A 20,801-nucleotide genomic window follows, 5' to 3' on the forward strand; every position below is an offset into this window, starting at 1 on the left:
AATAGCTATGAAAAGAATCATAGGGGATCCCTGGGTGTCTCAGCGGTTTAGCGCCTGCCTTTGGCCCAGGGCGTGATCCTGGAGTCCCAGGATCAAGTCCCGCGTCGGGCTCTTGGCATGGAGCCTGCTTCTCCCTCCTCCTGTGTCTCTGCCTCTCTCTCTCTCTCTCTCTCTCTCTCTCTCTCTCTCTCTTTCTCTCTCTCTCTGTGTCTATCATGAATAAATTAATAAATATTTTTTAAAAAATCATAAAGACATACCAACCAATAACAACGTATAGACTTTATTTGGTTCCTGATTCACAGAAACTAAGACAATTAAAAATCTGAACACTCAGTGGATATTTTATAATGCTAAAAACGGTCTTCTAGTAAGATCATGGTATTGCTTTCCTTTAAAACAATTCTTATTGTTTCAAATATCCTAAAATATTTAGGATATGAAATATCCTAAAATATTTATGGATGAAATGATAGGATTCCTGAGGTTTTTATCTAAAATGTGAAAACATGCTGCTTTCTGTTGTTTCATGTATCCTTTCCCCTTGTTAGCTCTTCTGGACATATTTCATACTTCCATGTATGAGGGGACGTAATGGGTGAAAGATACAGATGAGACCTGCCCATGAGGTGAAAATGAGTGAGGATGGAAATGACCTTACAGCCATTTATTATGTTATTCAACCCTCAATTCTAAAAGTGTGAAATTTTTAAAAATCACTCATGAAAACATACAGATACGAGTTCACAGAAATGCTAAATCCAGATAGATAGTCCTTCCCCCAAAAAACAAAGAACACTTTCACCAACTACAGAGTTTAAAGAACTGATATAAGTATTTATTCGGTAATCAATGGGTGGTTAGCATGGCTAACTGCTTGAAAGTACCTCTGAGGAGAAAATCTCCCCCTCACTGTCTACTCCAGTCAGTAAAACTTATCTCCCACCAAGTCACTTTCTACACCAACACTGAGGCTACAACCCCCAGAAAACAACTAGGAAGAAATAAACATGTCAGACACAGAGCAACATATGCTAGAGGGCACAGGTAGAAAAAATGTTGATCCAGATGTTCAATCCAGGAATGTTATAATCTCTTTACACTCCAAAGCCAAGGAGTAAGGGTAAGGGAAGGTCCCATTTAAACCAAGCAAAACCTACACAAAATAAAACCTTCCTGGATTCCAGAAATGAGGTTGGAAAGCAGCACCACTGGCTGCCTTCAGGCTAAAATAACAGCAGATTCAACAAGCACCTACCGGATCCACACGAGGGACAAGGTTAATAAATGCACCCTCTCCGACAGCAAACAACGTGCCTATGTGGGTACTCCGTGCCTTTACCCTGCTTTATTTTTCCAAAGAGATGTATTACATGAAAGTCGGTGTATTTATTTATGATCTGACTCCTCTACTCAGACACATCCATGAGGTCAGGAATCTAGGTGAGTCTTCTTTGCCAGAACATAGACTACATTATGGAATATATAGCACAGGGTATAGGAAAGAGTCTATAATACAGCAGGTGGCTCAATAAATATATGCTGGTTTATAAAAACAGTAATAGTAACACTGGGATAAGGAATAGGCTATGCTAAAATTTTAGCCAAAGATCTGAATGAAAACTGTCAAATTGGGGGTAGGGAGTATGCCTGGCTGGCTGGCTGAATCAGCACAGCATGTGACTCCTGATCTTGGGGTCGTGAGCTCAAGCCCCGCATTGGGTGTGGACCCTAAATTGAGAAAAGTAAATAATTTTTTTAGAACTGTCAAACAAATTTAGTCACAAGCATCAGTGGAAGATGAGAAAATCATCTATTTAAAAAAACAACAACAACAGAAAGCCACTGGGAAAAATGAGTATAATGAAAAGAGAGCAGTCTGATATCCAGGAAAAACAAAGAATGATTTAAAAAAAAAAAAAAAAAAAAAGGGATCCCTGGGTGGCTCAGCGGTTTGGTGGCGCCTGCCTTTGGCCCAGGGCGTGATCCTGGAGACCCGGGATCGAATCCCACGTCGGGCTCCCATTGCATGGAGCCTGCTTCTCCCTCTGCCTATGTCTCTGCCCCTCTCTCTCTCTCTCTCTCTCTCTCTCTCTCTCTCTGTGACTATCATAAATAAATAAAAATTAAAAATAAATAAATAAAATCTTAAAAAAAAAGATGCACTAGAATCTTAACAGAATTGTAATATATAAAACACTGATTCAAAGACATAAAGGAGGAAATTCAAGAAAAGAAAGACAAAGAAAAAGAAGATACAGAAAGCAAAGAACAGAGATCCAACCTAAATGTTAATGAGTGATCCTAAGTTGGGGGAGAAGAAACTCAAACACAAGTAAAACCAAAGCCATAACTAAAGGCAACTCCAGAATTGAAAAGACCTTAAGAAGCCAAAAAAAAAAAAAACCACACACACACACACACACAAAAAAAATTCATCAATATTACAAGCAAAAATCATTTTTAAAAAAGTATATTGAGGAAACACTTAATCGTATTGATTAAAGGAAAAAGTCTAATGAAAAAAGCCAAAAAAAAAAAAAATTAGGGCCCTCTCAGGTAAGTACCTCCTTACACCATATACAAAAATAAATTCGAAGTGGATTAAAGACCTACATGTAAGACCTGAAACCATAAAACTCCTAAATGAACACACAAGCAGTAAATTTGGAGTTCAGTCTTAGTAATACTTTTTGGGGTCTGTCTTCTCAGGCAAAAGCAACAAAAACAAGTGGGACTCCATAAAACTAAAAAGCTTCTGCACAATGAAGGAAACCATGAACAAAATGAAAAGACAATCTTGTGAATGGCAGAAAATATTTGCAAATGATAAATCCAATAAGAAGTTAATATCCAGGGCAGCCCGGATGGCTCAGCGGTTTAGTGCCGCCTTCAGCCCAGGGCCTGATTCTGGAGACCCAGGATCGAGTCCCACATCGGGCTCCCTGCAACGAGCCTGCTTCTCCCTCTGCCTATGTCTCTGCCTCTCTCGCTCTGTCTCTCTGGGTCTTTCGTGAGTAAATAAATAAAATCTTTAAAAAAAAAAAAAAAAAGAAGTTAATATCCAGGGACACCTGGCTGGCTTGGTCAATGCAGCATGTGACTCTTGGCCTCAGCGTTGTAAGTTCCAGCCTCATCATGCTGAGTGTAGAGATTACTTAAAAATAGTTTTTTAAAAAGTTAATATTCAAAATTTGTAAAGAACTCATACAACTCAACACACACACACACACACACACACACACACACACATTTGATTAAAAAATAGGCTTAAGGGGATCCCTGGGTGGCTCAGCAGTTTGGCGCCTGCCTTTGGCCCAGGGCCTGATCCTGGAGACCCCGGATCAAGTCCCACTTCGGGCTCCCTGCATGGAGCCTGCTTCTCCCTCTGCCTGTGTCTCTGGCTCTCTCTCCGTGTCTTTCATGAATGAATAAATAAAATTTTTTTAAAAATAGGCTTAAGACCTGACAGATATTTTTCCAAACAAGACATACTCATGGCCAACAGACACAAGAAAAGCTGCTCAACATCACTGGTCATCAGGGAAACATAAGTCAAAATCACAATGAGATATCACTTCACATCTATCAGCATGGCTAAAATCAAAAAGACAGGCAGCCCAGGTGGCTCAGCAGTTTAGCACTGCCTTTGGCCCAGGGCCTGATCCTGGAGACCCAGGATCAAGTCCCACATCAGGCTCCCTGTATGGAGCCTGCTTCTCCCTCTGCCTGTGTCTCTGCCTCTCTTTCTCTCTGTGTCTCTAATAAATAAAGTCTTTAAAAAATAAATTCCTTAAAAAAAATCAAATCAAATCAAATAAAAAAGACAAGAAATAGCAAGTGCTGGAGGGGAAGTGGAGAAAGGGGAACCCTCGTGCAAAACTGGTAGAAAACGTAAACTGGTGTAGCTACTTTGGAAAACAGGATGAAGGTTCCTCAAAAAATTAAAAATAGAACATATGACCCAGCAATTCCACTTCCAGGTGAAGTGGAGTTTTCATTTTCTGAAGAAAATGAAAATACTAATTTCAAAAGATATCTGTACCCCTGGGTTCATTGCAGCATCTACAGTAGCCAAGATACAGAAGCAGCCCATGTGTCTGCTGATAGATGAATGGATAAAGAGAATGTGGTGTATATACACAATGGAATATTACTCTGCCATAAATAAGAATGAAATCTTGCCATTTATGCCAACATGGATGGACCTCGAGGGTACTGTGCTAAGTGAATAAAGTCTGAGAAAGACCAATACTGGATGATTTCACCTATATGTGGAAAAGGAAAAGGAAAAGGAAAAGGAAAAGGAAAAGGAAAAGGAAAAGGAAAAGGAAAAGGAAAAGGAAAGGAAAGGAAAAAAGAAGAAAAGAAAAGAAAAGAAAAGAAAAGAAAAGAAAAAGAAAGAAAAGAAAAAGAAAGAAAAGAAAAAGAAAGAAAAGAAAAAGAAAGAAGAGAAAGAAAGAAGAGAAAGGAAGAAAGAAAAGAAAGGAAAAGAGAAAAGAAAAGAAAAGAAAAGAAAAGAAAAGAAAAGGAAAAGAAAGAAAAGGAAAAGAAGAAAAGGAAAAGGAAATAGAAAAGAAAAGAAAAGAAAAGAAAGAAAAGAAAAGAAAAGAAAAGAAAAGAAAAGAAAAGAAAAGAAAAGAAAAGAAAAGAAAAGAAAAGAAAAGAAAAGAAAAGAAAAAAGAGTAAAAAAAAACAGACTCATACATATAGAAAACAAAGTGGTAGTTGCTGGGGGCAGCGGTGGGGGAATGGGTGATACAGGCAGAGGGGATTAAGAGGTATAAACTTCCATTTATAAAATAAGTCACAGGGATTGTGAAGTACAGCAAAAGAAATATAGTAATATTGTAATATCTGTGTATGAGGACAGATAGTAATTAGAATTATCATGGTGAACATTCTGTAATGTATATAAATGTCAAATCAAAATCAAATCACTATGTTGCACACCTAAACCTAATGTAATATTTTATGTCAATCATTCTTCAACTAAAAGAAAAGAACAAGCTGAAAGACTGTACAGCTTAGTAGAGTCCACCACCATTCCTACAAGTAAGCTAAACAGGTGTCTATTGACTAAATGTTTCCTTCCAGTGGCATCACTGAGCACCATGAATAGAAGTAATTATTATTAAATATTATCATCAGGAACATGTCACTTCATCAGTTCATCAGTTCATCAGTTCAATTCATATTACACTACTGAAATGTATAACAGAAATTTTGAAATACATGCCATACACACACATACACACATGCTCACTTTGCCCCTTACCTAAAGACCTGCAGACTGAAATGGTTGCTTCCTCCAAAAGCTTCAGCTCGGTGCTGGAGAGACAGAAGAAAGGTAATTAATAACTACAACACTAGTTAAAGAAATATATAAAGAGAAAAGCAACTTAGAAGAATATAGTATACAGTGATAAATGATAAAAATCAACAAAATAAACCTTCTATTTTAAACATAATTAGAAAAAATAAATAAATAAATAAACATAATTAGAAAATGTACTACAATTCTCAATATGAGATTCCTAAAAGAAAAGCACTCAAGGAGCCCTGCCTTTCAGGCATTGGGGCAGGGAGAAGAGATTAGTGGAGAGACTTAGAAAAATGCAAGAAAGTCCTGCCCCATTCTAAGGGCTGTACTAATCATGGGGTTATAGTTATTTGGGGAAAATGCCATTATTTTTAGGAGATACACGGAGTCTCATGATACCTGCAATACCTTCAAACAGATCAACAACAAAAAAAGGAACAAGGCAAGAAAAGAGAGAGAACACACACATAAGCTTCAATAATTTGTAACCATATAGAAAAACAGAAACAGAGACAGACACAAAAAGATACAAAGACAAGAGGTACAGACAGAGACAGACATAAAACTCAGGAAAAAAACACAAGGGAAAGCTTTATGACACTGGATTCAGCAATGATTTCTTGGATATAACACCAAAAACAAAGACATTAAAAGAAAAAATATTTAAGTTGGGTTTTATCAAAATTAAAAGCTTTTGCACATCAAAGGATACTATCACAGAGTGAGAAGTCAACCCAACAGGAGAAAATATTTGCAAATCATGTATCTGATAAGAGATGGATATCCAGAATACACACACAAAAAAAATCTGACTCAACAACCAAAAAAAAAAAAAAGGAAAAAAAAAAAAAAAAAAAAAAAACCAATTTAAACAATTTAAAAAGAGCAAAGGATTTAAACGGATATTTCCCACTGGCCCCTATAAAGCTGCTACACCTCCTAGTCTCGGGGTCCAAGTCCCTGCTCCGCTGTGTCGGGTACACTTGGACCCAGGCTTGAGCTTGTAAATAAACCCTCATGTGTTTGCAAAAATAATAATAATAATAATAAAAATAAAAAATAAAAATAAACGGACATTTCTCCAAAGAAGACATACAAAAGGCTAACAGGTATATATGAAAAGATGTGCAACAACACTAGTCATTAGGAAAATGTAAATCAAAACCCCAATGAGATACCACTTTCACACCTATTAAAGTAGCTATTTAAAAAAAAAAGGGAAAGAAAGAGAATGCAGGGGATCCCTGGGTGGCTCAGCGGTTTAGCGCCTGCCCAGGGTGTGATCCTGGAGTCCCAGGATTGAGTCCCACTTGGAGCTCCCTGCATGGAGCTTGCTTCTCCCTCTGCCTGTGTCTGTCTCTCTCTCTGTCACTAAAAAATAAAGGAGGAATCTGCTTCTCTCTCTCCCTCTGCCCCTAATAAATAAATATATATTCTTTTAAATGGTAAAAATGATCACTTTTATGTTGTATACATTTTGCCGCAAAAAAAAAAGCACATTCCAATTCCAGCTCAAGTTATAAGCTATGTGACCTTGGGCTAGTTTCTTAACTCTTTATGTCTTAGTTTCCTCATATACACAACAGAGATGATAATGAGCCTGCCTATTCCACAGGCATCGTCATCACTAAATTATATAACATGTAGGAAGTGCTTAGAACAACGTGCAGCACAAAGTAAAACTTCAGGAAATGAGAGCTAGTATTGATTCCAAAATGTAGTAGGCTTTGCCCCAATTAATTAAAATGATGCTTTACACCTGTATAATCCTTTAAATGTTTTTCACAGCACTTTTAAATTTATTAGCACATTTAAATCCCATGACGATCTCTTCTAATAAACACAACAGTTATAAACCCTTTTTATCTACACATAAATACATAGGAAATGTATTATTAAAATTAATTTCATCTGCTTCACTTTTCTAAAGTGGCTGTCGGAAAACCTTAAATTACATGTGCCTCCCCTTGAATTTGCATGATAGCTGCTCTAGAAACTGTCTCCTGACAACTGAAGACAGTATCAGGTCTAAGTGTTATACACACAAAGCTAAAACCCACTCATTACTTCAGTGCACATGCCATTACCTTAAGAATCTCAAGTTATATTCACATTCAAAAAGATAAATGTCTTTTCAAAGTTAAATCTGTAAGTTTGGGATCCCTGGGTGGCGCAGCGGTTTGGCGCCTGCCTTTGGCCCAGGGCGCGATCCTGGAGACCCGGGATCGAATCCCACGTCAGGCTCCTGGTGCATGGAGCCTGCTTCTCCCTCTGCCTGTGTCTCTGCCTCTCTCTCTCACTGTGTGCCTATCATAAATAAATAAAAATTTAAAAAAATAAATAAATAAATAAATAAATCTGTAAGTTTCTCCCAAGAGGGAAGTTTTTTTAGGCAAAATAACCCAGAAATGATCCTACAATAAAGTGTGCATGGGTCTCTAGTCTTTATCACTGCATTTTTATTTTCTTACAAAAACATTTTGGGTGTCTGCCCACCGCACAATGTCTTGTCAGTCTGCTGCTCTCCCCATCCTTTTCTTTTACCTTCCCACCTTATTTCTCGAGGGTGAGCGGAGCCAGACAGGCTTGTTCAGCATGACCCCACTCCCTGGCCACTGCTGACTCCATCAGGGATAGAAATCTAAGATAAGCCAGTCTTGGTGAATTTGGAACGGAGACAGAAAAGACAGGTTTTCCATACTTGGCTGCAAAGCTGAGGCTCAAGGGAAACCATCCTCTGTCCACAGAGAAGCAGACAAAGCTGATTAGTAAGAAAAATGAGTAAAAGCTTTGAGGAGAGAAGCAGAGACTAACAGAAAGGACCCTTAGAATTCTTGTTGGCCTTGCCATTCTTGGGGCCAGTTCTTCCTACAGCCTGTCTTCTTGATCCTGGATTCAGGATCCAAGGATCCTGAGGCATCCCCATCTCTTCATCACACATGCCCCTTTTTCTGGCCTATGCAAAATCAAATTGATTTCTGTTAATAACAAAAAGATTTCTAATTAATAAATCACAGTGGTCAGATTTAATAATATATATTAGTAGTTGGCAAGAAACAGAAACTGTGAATTAGTTTATTGGTTACTCAAGCAAAAAATAAAAGTAAAGAGGTATAAACGCAAAGGATTGTAAATAGCTTTATGAGGTTAATAAGTAGACCACATGCATAAAATCTGTTTCACTAGTGCTTCTACTTTCTTCGGTCAATAACACTCTCTTGAACTTGGCTGGAACCAAGAGCTTCAATTATACACATAGGGATACAACCTTCAGAAGCTTCTAAATCTGTCTATCCCGCAAACACTGCCTGGATGCTCAGGACATGCTGGGTTCTCCCAAAGATGCTACCTCTGCCACCAGGTTACATGGAGAAATAAAGAAGCAGACAGACTATCTGGTGGAAGGGAAATACCAAGATCAAGGCCAGCTCCTGTGTAAGCTCATGGGAGGTGTACCCAACCTACCCTAGGAGCAGTCAAGGCAGGCATCCCGGAGGAAGTAACCACAAGAGAAGTCAGTCTGGCAAACAATGGGGAGGGAAAAGAGGAGGGCCTTCCAGACATGGTAACAGCGCACGCAAAAAAGCACGGCATCACAGTGCCCAGCACATTCTGGAAATGTTAATCTACACCAGAGGACAGCAGACTAGAAGACTAGAAAAAGTATACTAGACAGCTCAAGTCTGGAGTTCAGTCTCTCAACTTGTTCTCAACAGAAAGCCACTGGATGTTCCCAGGACAGGGTTCAGATTTATTTTTCATACAATATTTACCCAAAAAAACCAAACAAACAACAACAAAAAAAAACTATTAATTCCAACATCTTTAGTGAGGCTGGTATGGCCATCACTTCCTCCAGGAAATCTTCTCTGATCATCTAAGACGAGGTCATCCAAACACCCAATTATAAAACAGTAGTTGGGGGGGAGGGGGGATCCCTGGGTGGCCCAGCGGTTTAGCGCCTGCCTTCGGCCCAGGGTGTGATCCTGGAGTCCGGGGATCAAGTCCCACATCAGGCTCCCTGCATGGAGCCTGCTTCTCCCTCTGTGTCTCTGCCTCTCTCTCTCTCCGTCTCTATGAATAAATAAATAAAATCTTTAAAAAAATAAAAAATAAAACAGTAGTTGGTAGCAACACCGCCCAACTTCTTGTCCTTGACTCCCTCAACTCCGAGATCATGGGCTCCTCGCTCATCTTGGCATTCACAGCCTGCGACAAAGCACATGCATGACAAAAATGTACTGACTGAATGAATGCCATTGTCAGACACTTTGAGGACAAAACTATTTCCCCCGTTCCTCAAGAAAGACTTCATATTCTCCAGCCCTCAAGGCAAGGTGTGCCCTGAAGTTTAATTTTTTATTAAAATATTTTTAGATACACTTATTTAATTCCAAACATGAAATACTATTTCTTTCTGAAGCAGTCTGATTTCTTTGTCACTCAAGGATGAAGAGACAGGGAAAGACCGGGAGTTACCACACCTCTCTTGGAAAGCTCCCTCTTGTACACCAGCCAGCACCTACCAGTCTGTGATTAGGCCCATCAGGCCCAGGTCCCCTACACACAGCTGTGATCTGAAACAGCATCACTGCCACCGCCTCCTCAACAACCACCACTGAGGGTCAGAAGCATCCCCAGTGCCCAGATTATAAGCAGCATGAGACCAGGGAAAATATCTCGTTAACACCGACATCCCCACTGTGCCTAGTACAGTGGCTCGGCCAAAAGAAAAACACTTGGTAATGACCTATTAAATCAAAGATTCACAGAGCTCTGTTTGTGGCAGTACCACTGGAACTCTCACACCCTGACGCCTTACTTGTTTCTACAGAGGAAATCAGCGAGGCACACCACCCCTGCCAAAAGTAACACACTGATCGTTATAATAAAATTCCCCTTCCTCTCATCCATCCATCCTCCAATTTTCTAAACTTCCTGGAACATTTTAAGAATAATCTTCTTTCTCGTTTGCTTAATTTAGAGCTAAAATGAGGTGGTAAGCAACTGGGATGGTTGGTAACACACTGATCGTTATAATAAAATTCCCCTTCCTCTCATCCCTCCATCCTCCAATTTTCTAAACTTCCTGGAACATTTTAAGAATAATCTTCTTTCTCGTTTGCTTGATTTAGAGCTAAAATGAGGTGGTAAGCAACTGGGATGGTTGGTAACTGTCGCTGCGTATTATAGGCATCCATGCGCAGTACTGTTTTAGTTTAAACAAATGAGCTCAGATGTTCTGGCAGCAGGCAACTAACAAATCATCATATGCAGTAAATAAAAGTAAAATGGAGCTGCAAATATGCCAGTGTTTCCAAGACAATTACAATTAGAAACCAAATGTTTCTGAAGGCAGATTTGGGGCACTGGGAACATACAAAAAGGGGGCAAAAGGGCAGCAAATATTTATACCAATACAGATTCAATAAATTAGTACCACACAGAGTACTTCAAACTCATTGTTACATGTACACCCCACAACTCCAGGTCAATTTTTTAAATGTGGATAACGGGAGAGTAGGGATAAATTATGCAAAACTAGTCATTTCTCAAACTTTTGCTAAAAGAACTAAACTCTAGCTAAACCACCATACTGATCCAATGACTAGGTATCTCTTTCTGAAGCAATCCTTACATGTGATAAGGTTTATCAGGCTCCTCCTTCTCAGTTTGGCCACTATTCTGGCAGCAACAAGAAGTCAAATGAAGTCACAAGAGTCACAGTTTTGCTGTGACACCCAGATGAAAGGGAGACCTATGGGACTGGAGATATTTTCCCAAGAATCCCAGAGTCTCACATACATATCCAAAAAAACATGAAACTGGTCTAGGGATTTTTCCAGTTTTAAGAACCTTCATGGACTTCCCTTAAGATAATTCAGCAATGAAGTAGTTACTAAAATTTGCACAACCACAGGCAAATTCTTAAACATTACCACTGCCACTTCTGTTCCCTTCCTTCCTTTGATTTCATGAAGAGAATCTCCCTCACACTCTCCACATGCTTCTATGAGAGCCTCTAAGAAAAGTCTCCAGGGAATACCAGTACTACAGCTCAAGGATTTCTGAGTTGTCTCAAATAATAAATCCATGCCACCTCCGTTGAATGTGCTAACATACAGCAAAACCAAGTAAAATAACCAGGAAGTGTAGGCAGCAGAGAAGAGTGGTATGAAAAAGTACAGCCAAAGAATGAAGAACCTCAATGTCACACTGAATTTGGATTTCATCCTGCTGCAAAGGGGAAGCCACTGAGCACAGAATCAAAAACACAAAGAAAACAACTCTCAAAGCAGCAGCAAGGTATCTGAAGTATACAATAGTTAAATGTATGATCCTGACTACAACCATCTGAAGATTTTCAGGAAAAAAAAAAAATGAATAGTACTAATGCCTCTAGTGATGCATATAATAAAGCCTAACCATGTACTCACAACAACACTATAATTAACTGCTGCAGCCAAACGTTGGGCCAGCAAACTTAGATAAACCACTAACTTAACTATTATTAAAGCAGAACACAGTCAAGTTTAAATGTTTAATGTTTAAAAATTCTATTTGAATTCCACTAAAATTATATGCCAAATTGGAACACTAGGAAGAAATATCAACACAAGAATACAGAATGTCTCTGCAACCACAGAAGCCAGTCCTTTCATACTTCCACTCCAAGTGTATCTCAACGGTTCCCATCAATTAACAGACTGAGGCAACTGGCACATGAATTTCCAGTCACGTGGCCTGTTAACGAAAATGATGTATACCCCTGGCATAATGGAAAGAGTACATATTCTGAAGCCATGTGTTTAAGTTCCAGCTTCTTCGTTTCCTAATGGTATAACCAAGCCAAGTTACTTAGTCTGAGAGTCCCAGTTTCTCATCTGTGAAGCAGAGGTAAGGATACCACCATCTATAGGATAGGGGTAAGCAGTATATGACAAGGTATGGAAAATGCTCAGCACATGGCTCAATAAACGTGAGTTCCCAACCCACCACAGCAATAACACAAAACCATATGTAATAAACTATCAAATTTACATATATTTATTCCTTAACACACCTTACAAGTAATTTGCCAGCTTCCTTTGTCTTCCCCCCACCCCCACGACACAGGGAAGGATAAAACAAAAGTCAGTAATTTTTGAAGCAGTTTTACATGTTTTGTGTCAAACAACTGTACAATGATATGTTTTGGTTTTATTTATATTCATGTTTTACTATAGAAAAACAACCCTAGTGGATTATCAAGGTAATCAAGAGTCCTTATTCACCAAGTGAAATTGCTCAATATTAAGTAACTTTTAATAAATGGCAGAACAGAGACTCACATTTGGTAATTTTTCTTTTTTAAAAGACAATTTGGGGGGGAGCACCTGGGAGGCTCCATCAGTTAAGTGTCTGCCTTCAACTCAGGTCATATCTCAGGGTCCTGGGATCAAGCCCACGTCAGGCTCCCTGATTGGCAAGGAGTTTGCTTCTCCCTTTCCTCTCTGCTCCTCCCTGCTGCTCACGCTCTCTCTCAAATAAACAAGAAATCTTTTGAAAAATGGTTTTTATTTTGATTATTGTAAAAACAAACCATACAAAGGCATGAGGTAATACTACACAGCTATAAGAACTGCTAAATTTTAAAAAAAAAGGGTAACAACATCAAATGCTGGCAAGGGGGCAGAGAAACTGGATCTCACATATATTACTGGTGGGAATGTAAAATGATACAGCTGTCGGAAAACAGTTTGGCAGTTTTGTATAAAACCAAACATGCACTTGGTAACTATGCTTTTCATAGTGAGAATTTTGTTAATGTACATAATTATCATCTCACTAGGCTGTGTACCTGAAACTAACATGTCAACTATACTTCAATTAAAAATAAATTGAAAAAAATAAGAGAAACTTCAACCTGCACTGACCATACAACCCAGAAACTGCACTGTTGACCATTTGTCTCAAAGAAAAAAAAAACTTATGCTCACCAGAAAACCTGTACACAAACGTTCATAGCAGCTTTACTCGTAATAGTCAAAAACTGGAAACAATCCAAACGTCCTTCAATGGGTCACTGTCTAAACTATGGTACATATACAACATAGACTACTACTCAGCAAGAAAAAAGGAATGACCTACTGATATATACAACATGAATAGATCTCAAGGACACTATGCATAGTGAAAAGAGCCAATCTCAAAATGCTTACATACTGTATTATTCCATTTATATAACTTTCTTGAAATAACAAAATGATAGAGATCAAAAATTGATCAATGGCTGCCAGGGATGGGAGATGAGGGGGTGGGGGATGTGTGCGGCTATAATAGGGAAAGCACAAGAGAGCAGTGTTGGGATGAAACAGGTAAGTATCTTGATTTTGGTAGTGGCTACAGGAGTCTATACATGTGATAAAACTGTGTAGACTTATGCATATACACACAAATGTGTCCATGTGTAACTACCTGCTGAAATCCCAGTAACCTTTGTGGATTATACCAATGTCAGTTTCCTGGCCTTGATACTGAACAATAGTTATGTCAGTTGTCATCACTGGAGGAGATGAGTGAAGGATGCCAGGACCTCCCTGTACCTTTCTGGCAACCTATTATGAATCTGTAATTATATTGAACAAATTTTAAAAAGTAAATCATAAAAATAAAGCAACACAAACCTATACAAGAATTCTATAAATAAACACATTTTTAAAAATACAGACATATACAATTTTGCTTGAATAAATTACACTATATGAATGTTTTTATAACTGGCTTTAACCACTTAATATGCTGTGGATCTTTCCCCCTTTCTATAAACATATGATCATTTTTAATGACTGTGTAATGTTAAAGTGTACAGATGCATCATTTTAATTTTTTTAGCAGTCTCCTTACTCATGAACATTTAGGTTGATAGCAATCTTCCTTCACAAACATTGCCATTACTCATGTATCTTTCTACATATATTTCTGAACTTGTCCAATTATCTCAACATAAACTCCAGAAATGCAACTGCTAGGTCAATGAACACTTCTATTCTGATGAATATTGCAAATTACATTGCAAAAAGATTTAACCAATTACCATTCCTACCAAAAGTGCATAACTGTGGCCTATAAGCTCACACATATTCCTAAATTTGCAAAATTACAAGCCCAGATCTTTTGACACTAAATCCCGTGATCTCAATACTCAGATAAGCATATATTGACAAAAAGCAAGCATAAGCACCCATATGACACAGAATTTCTTTCCCCTTTGAAATGGCCTATTCAAAGGGATTCATAAAGGATGTGATGTCTGACATATTATCATGTCACTGTAAATTCAGAATAAATTCTATTTAACACCACCTAAACTCTTTCATCGCACCAGGCAGTCCATTTTTGTATAAAATAACATAGGGGCACATCAAGAACTATTACAGAGAGTTTACAGCTCCTTTGGATTTAAACTACATGTCACAGTCCTCTGACCAAGAACTCTGGCCTTAACTTAAAAAATGATACCATTAACAAGTCAGGAAACAACAAATGTTAGAGAGGATGCAGAGAAAGGGGAACCCTATTGCACTACTAGTGGGATTGCCAGCTGGCGCAGCCACTCTGAAAAAGTATATGGAAGTTCCTTTCTTTTTATTTTTTTTTAAAGATTTATTTATTCATGAGACACAGACTGAGAGAGAGAGAAGCAGAGACACAGGCAGAGGAAGAAGCAGGCTCCATGCAGAGAGCCTGATGTGGGACTGGATCCCAGATCCCGGGATTATGACATGAGCCGAAGCTACCCAGGTGTCCTTGGAGGTTCCTTAAAAAGTGAAAAGAGAGCTATCCTATAACCCAGCAATTGCCCTACTAGGTATATACCCCAAAGATACAAATGTAGTGATCCAAAAGGGCACCTGCACCCCAATGTTTATAGCAATGTCCACAACAATTTATGAAAAGAGCCCAGATGTCCATCAACAGAATGACAATTACTAAGAATGGAATGGAATACTACTCAGCCATCAAAACAAATGAAATCTTGCCATCTGCAACAACATGGATGGAACTAGAAGGTATTATGCTAAGTGAGATAAGTTAATCAGGCAGCCCTGGTGGCACAACGGTTTAGCGCCTCCTGCAGCCCGGGGTGTGATCCGGGAGAGCCAGGATCGAGTCCCACATGGGGCTTCCTGCATGGAGCCTGCTTCTCCCTCTGCCTGTGTCTCTGCCTCTCTCTCTCGCTCTCTCTGAATAAATAAATAAAACCTTAAAAAAAAAAGAAAAAAGAAAGAAGTTAATCAGAGAAAGACAATTATGGGATTTCACTCATATGTGTAATTTAAGAAACAAAACAGAGGAGCATAGAGGAAGGGAGGGAAAAATAAAACAAGATGTAATCACAGAGGGAGACAAACCATAAGAGACTCTTAACCATAGAAAACAAACTGAGGGTTGCTGGAGGCGTCGGGGTAGGGGGTGGCATAACTGGGCGATGGGCAGTAAGGGGGGCATGTGATGTAATAAGCACTGAATGTATATAAAACTGATGAATCACTGAACTAATAACAATCTATATGTTAATTGAATTCAAATTTTAAAAAATGATAAGTGAAGAAATGTTAAATTTTTGTTTAAATGTTAAATGTTAAGTTTTGACAGAAAAGGGAAAAAAATTAGCAAATATTAAGTAAAAAATTGTGGATACTTTTTCATTATAGAAATAGACGGTCAGGGATCCCTGGGTGGCGCAGCGGTTTGGCGCCTGCCTTTGGCCCAGGGCGCGATCCTGGAGACCCGGGATCGAATCCCACGTCGGGCTCCCGGTGCATGGAGCCTGCTTCTCCCTCTGCCTGTGTCTCTGCCTCTCTCTCTATCTGTGACTATCATAAATAAATAAAAATTAAAAAAAAAAAAAAAGAAAGAAATAGATGGTCAGCTATATCAGCCACTTATGCAGAAAAAGTCTCTAAATGTCTTCAGCCTCAATGTACAAAGTAACAGGAAAAGAGGAACAACCTTATCCCTGCTAGTTAGATCTGCTCTCCACAACCTCGCAGATACCCCGACATCAGTTTGTTAATGGAAGAATGAAAAGACCGGAGCTCTGTTTGGAGCACACGCCCCTCCATTCTTCAACACAGTACCACTGTGAGACGGCAAGCAGTTTCCAAAACTGACCAGTAAACAAGAAAGAACATTTGTTGGTAGGGAAAAAAAAGGTAATTTCACATGAAGCCTGTAGTTCAAGAATTCAGGTTTCTGCAACCAAAATAAATATATAAAAAGGGTCATCTAATAAACTAAATACCTATTCCTGTTAATTGTCACACATGAAAATATGGAAGAGTTATTTACAGTATTTTAGTCAGCTGGTGTAAGAGGTCAGCCAGGCTACGGCTGCCAAGCCAAACACTCACCACTGCTGTTAAGCTGATAACTGAACTGACCCGTGACCTGTACCATCGAGCCAACAACACCCACCAGAAGAACTGTTTGTGGCCCTTTAGCAGTTTCCACAGTCCACCACTGGTTCCCCCCACCCCCAACTCTTCCTTCTCTTTTCTACCAACCCATCTGTCTCATTCTTCATCTGTCCTCACTTTGGATTTTTGAGTAACACAAGAGGTACCAATGGATACTGCCAGGCCGTGGGGCTGGCCCTCGGGGATTAGAGAAAGAAAACAGAGGTTGAATAACACATAATCTTAGAAAAGAGGCTTACCAATTGGTTGTAAAACAACACTGCAACCTAAATAACAGTCTTACCATAATCTCAATACAGAAGTATGTGGGTTCCCACATAAAAGAAGATTTTTTTTAAAAAAAAGTTTTTAGGCTACAGAGAAAAATATTTTTAAAAACTAAAAATGTGACTAAGTATACACTTCATTAATTTGAACTCCACTAGTTTAGAATTTCAGCTGTTTGTCTAAAATGGAGTTTAAACTTTCACGTTATATTTTTTTTTTAAAGTATTTCAACAAGGGAGGAGAAGGTTTAGGAAAAGTGTTATTTAACTTCTACAAAAAAAATGGGTTTAAAGGGGCACCTGGCTGGCTCAGTCAGCAGAGCATGCTACTCTTTACCTCAGGGGAGTTGTGAGTTCAAGCCCCATGTTAGGTATACAGCTTAAAGCCCGCGGGGGATGGGGGGGGGGGGACTTTCTATTAAAAAAAAAAAAATTTTTTTTTTTTTAAGTGAAAAAGGGGCAACCTGGGTGGCTCATCAAATGAGTGTCCGAATCATGACCTCAGCTCAGGTTTGATCTCAGGGTCATGAGTTCCAGCCCCATGTTGAACTCCACAAGAGAAATGTGTTTAAGGACTTTGGCATATTAATTGTTGATATGGAAATAAATTTGATTAGATATAATTTGCAATTTATATAGACCTATAAACTATTCAAACTGCTCTCAACATGGTTATTTCACTTCACTGCTTTCCAAAACCCTGAGAAGCTGACAGAGGAAACAGGAGCATTCTCATTTTATAGCTGACACAGAAGAGCCAAGCAACCTGTCCAAGGTCACAATGTAAGAATAAACACATCTAATATCTAATACTCTTTCCATATGAACAGTATTTAGTTCCCTTCTGCAAATTAAGATTGCTGTATTTATTTGAGAGACAGAAAAAAAAAAAGTTTATGAGCGGGAGGGAGGGAGGGAGGGAGGGAGAAGCAGATTCCCTGCAGAGCACAGAGCCCAAGGCAGGGCTCTATCCCACAACCATGAGATCATGACCTGAGCCAAAATCAAGAGTCAGATGCTTCACCACCCAGGCACCCATTAGCTCTTTTTTATTAAAGAAAACCACATAACATCAATCTAAAACACTACTACTACTTGGAATTTCTTTCTTTCTTTCTTTCTTTCTTTCTTTCTTTCTTTCTTTTTTCTTTTTTTACTACTTGGAATTTCTATACATATCTAAAAGAAGTTATGTCATACATGCATTAATCCACAATAAAAATTATATCTGTATTATAATTAAAGTCATGTAAAGCTTATGTGAACGATAAAGAATTAAAGGAAAGAGAAAATGTTAAGCCTAATAAGTAAGTGGCAGGAGGATAGATGGACTTTTTTGTAACTGTTGTGGAATCATAAACTATAGTTGGGTCAGGAAGCTGAATTTTTTAATTATATATGCCCTAATTCACAGCTTTCAGCAATTTAGACTGGTTTTATTGTACTTACTTTAAGCACAAGCGTCTCATATGTGAATCTCAATAATGACAGATGATAATTCAGTTTATTTTTTTTTAAAGATTTTATTTATTTATCCATGAGAGAGACAGAGAGAGAGAGGCAGAGACACAGAGGGAGAAGCAGGCTCCATGCAGGGAGCCCGACGTAGGACTCGATCCTGGGTCTCCAGGATCACGTTCTGGGCTGAAGGTGGCACTAAACTGCTGAGCCACCCAGGGATCCCGATAATTCACAGTTTAAATCTTATTTAATGGAAAGCTAATGAGCAGAGAGCTGTTGGGGATGAATTATATGTAGATTTCTGAATACAGATTTGCTGACAACCAAACAATTATGAGGTTCAAAAAAGAAACACAAAGTTTTGCCATAAAATGATTTCAAAGTTGACATTATGTTAATAGTGTCACGTTTGGCCCACAACACATAAACTCTGACAAAGATATGACATTTCATCAGTTTAACACACAAACTGAGTAAACAAACAAGTAACCACTCAGTGAAGTATGGAAGCTTTCTGAAGGCCTTTTTTTCCCCTTAGCAGAGAGAAAATTAGAGAAATCATTCACAAAACTAACTAGAATCAGCCCATTCAGTGGTTAAACTGTGGGAATGCTAATGTTTTAAAAGGGCCTACTCATGGGAAAAAGAAAGGAGAAAAACTGCGTATAAATTTATTATAGCAATTTTTAAGGCACCAAGCAGAACCAAAAAGGTGTTCATATTCATGTGATTCACAGACAATCCTATACGTTGTCATTCAACTGCCAAAATGAAAGAACTGTAACTATTAAAATGTCAAAGTTTCAGCAGCCACCATGCTATGTAATATTGTCTTTATTTTCTCAAGAAAAGTAATAGAAAAAAAAAAAGACTTAAAAATCCAGATTCCAACCAACACGGCGAGAAAAGGAAAGAAGGAAGTACTTGCAATAAAATGCACCTGCCCCTTAACTTTAATGTTTTAAGCAAGGCTATGGCCCCCATCTAAAGTGTTAGTTTCAGGGCGCAGTCAACCCCCCAAAACTCACACATATTCTAAACGGATCCTGCACAGAAAGGTATAAATGCAAGAACAGGAAATAAAGGTTCTGACTCAAGATGTAAAATCTGAACTTCTTTTGGTCCCTCACTTGGAGAAAACAAGATGCTCAAAAAAAAGTCAGATATTCTTTATTCCTTTATTCCCATGGTGAGGACGGGGAGCAGGCGTCTGATGACAGGAGCGGAGATGGGGCGGGTGCGGTGCCCAGGCCCCCTTGAGGAGCAAGAACAAGCACGCACCGCAGGCACGCCAAAGGGGATAACACGCAGAGCACATGGGCATCAAGAACTCAGAGAAAAAAATAATTTTACAATCACTGATTTGTTTCTGTCCATTAAAAACTTGTGACCGAATTTCACAGAAGCCTCTTCTCCTGGTTCTCAGCTGAGGAAACGGATCAAGAACCCGCGGGAAAGGATCACGCAGGCAGCGCCCGTGAGCAGAGGACACACTCCACTCGAGGCGAGCTCGGACACAGGCGCGTCAGCCGGGAAGGACGTCATGGCTCCCTCGACGGCGTGAACCTCGGCTCTCAGGCACCAAGTACCGCGGACAGGGACCCACCGCGCCCTGCTCTGCAAGTGAACACCTGAACGGAATCTGGCTAATCTTTACTCAAAGGTCGGCATGTAATTTGATGTGGCAGCTCTGCAGCCATTATCTGAAGCTCAGGCCCGATAATGCTCCCAAGTGGAGATGGTGCAGCATGAGGGCCCACAGACCCGCCTCTGGAGCTACAGAAACTGGGTTCAAGTCTGGTCCACGTGGGCCATGAGCTGTGTGACCTTGGACACCACCCCCTGCCCCGGGGCTGTCCCCCCCCCCCCAGCAGGCCTGTCAGGAGATCTAACAAGGACAGGCCCAGAGGGCAAGGAGCCCAGCACCTGGCCACACAGTAAATGCTCAATTAACAACCGCTCAATTCACAATGATGTTTCCGTTAGCCAAGTCTCTGGGCTGAATGCATATATTTTTTAATAATGTAAGAGGGATCTCTGAAAAAAAAAAATCAGACTAGGAAATGGAACCTTTAATCTCTCATGATTAAATAAATAAAATCTTTTTTTAAAAAAAGTTCATTTTTGGACTATCATGCAACATAGAAGAAAAAAAAACAAACCCATAGCCAAAAGTCCCTATGTAATTTATTTCCTCGCTCACTGTTCTGCAGGACTTATTCCTGCTGCAAGTCCACACTTACATTTGCTGTTCCCTCTACCTGGACTATTCTTTCCCCCCATTTGGTG

General features: G+C 39.2%; 1 protein-coding gene across 4 annotated transcripts in view; it reads right to left on the reverse strand.

Annotated features, from left to right (window-relative positions):
- DYM (dymeclin) overlaps window positions 1–20,801 on the reverse strand; it is a 348,746-nt gene that overhangs the window by 288,773 nt on the left and 39,172 nt on the right. For all 4 annotated transcript variants that reach the window (XM_041746593.1, XM_041746584.1, XM_041746566.1 and 1 more), the window contains one exon: window positions 5,279–5,331. In XM_041746593.1, the coding sequence (XP_041602527.1) occupies window positions 5,279–5,331 (53 nt within the window). The remainder of the gene's footprint in view (window positions 1–5,278; window positions 5,332–20,801) is intronic.

This window comes from Vulpes lagopus, chromosome 1, assembly GCF_018345385.1.
Source record: "Vulpes lagopus strain Blue_001 chromosome 1, ASM1834538v1, whole genome shotgun sequence".
In the NCBI taxonomy this organism is placed as follows: Eukaryota; Metazoa; Chordata; class Mammalia; order Carnivora; family Canidae; genus Vulpes; species Vulpes lagopus.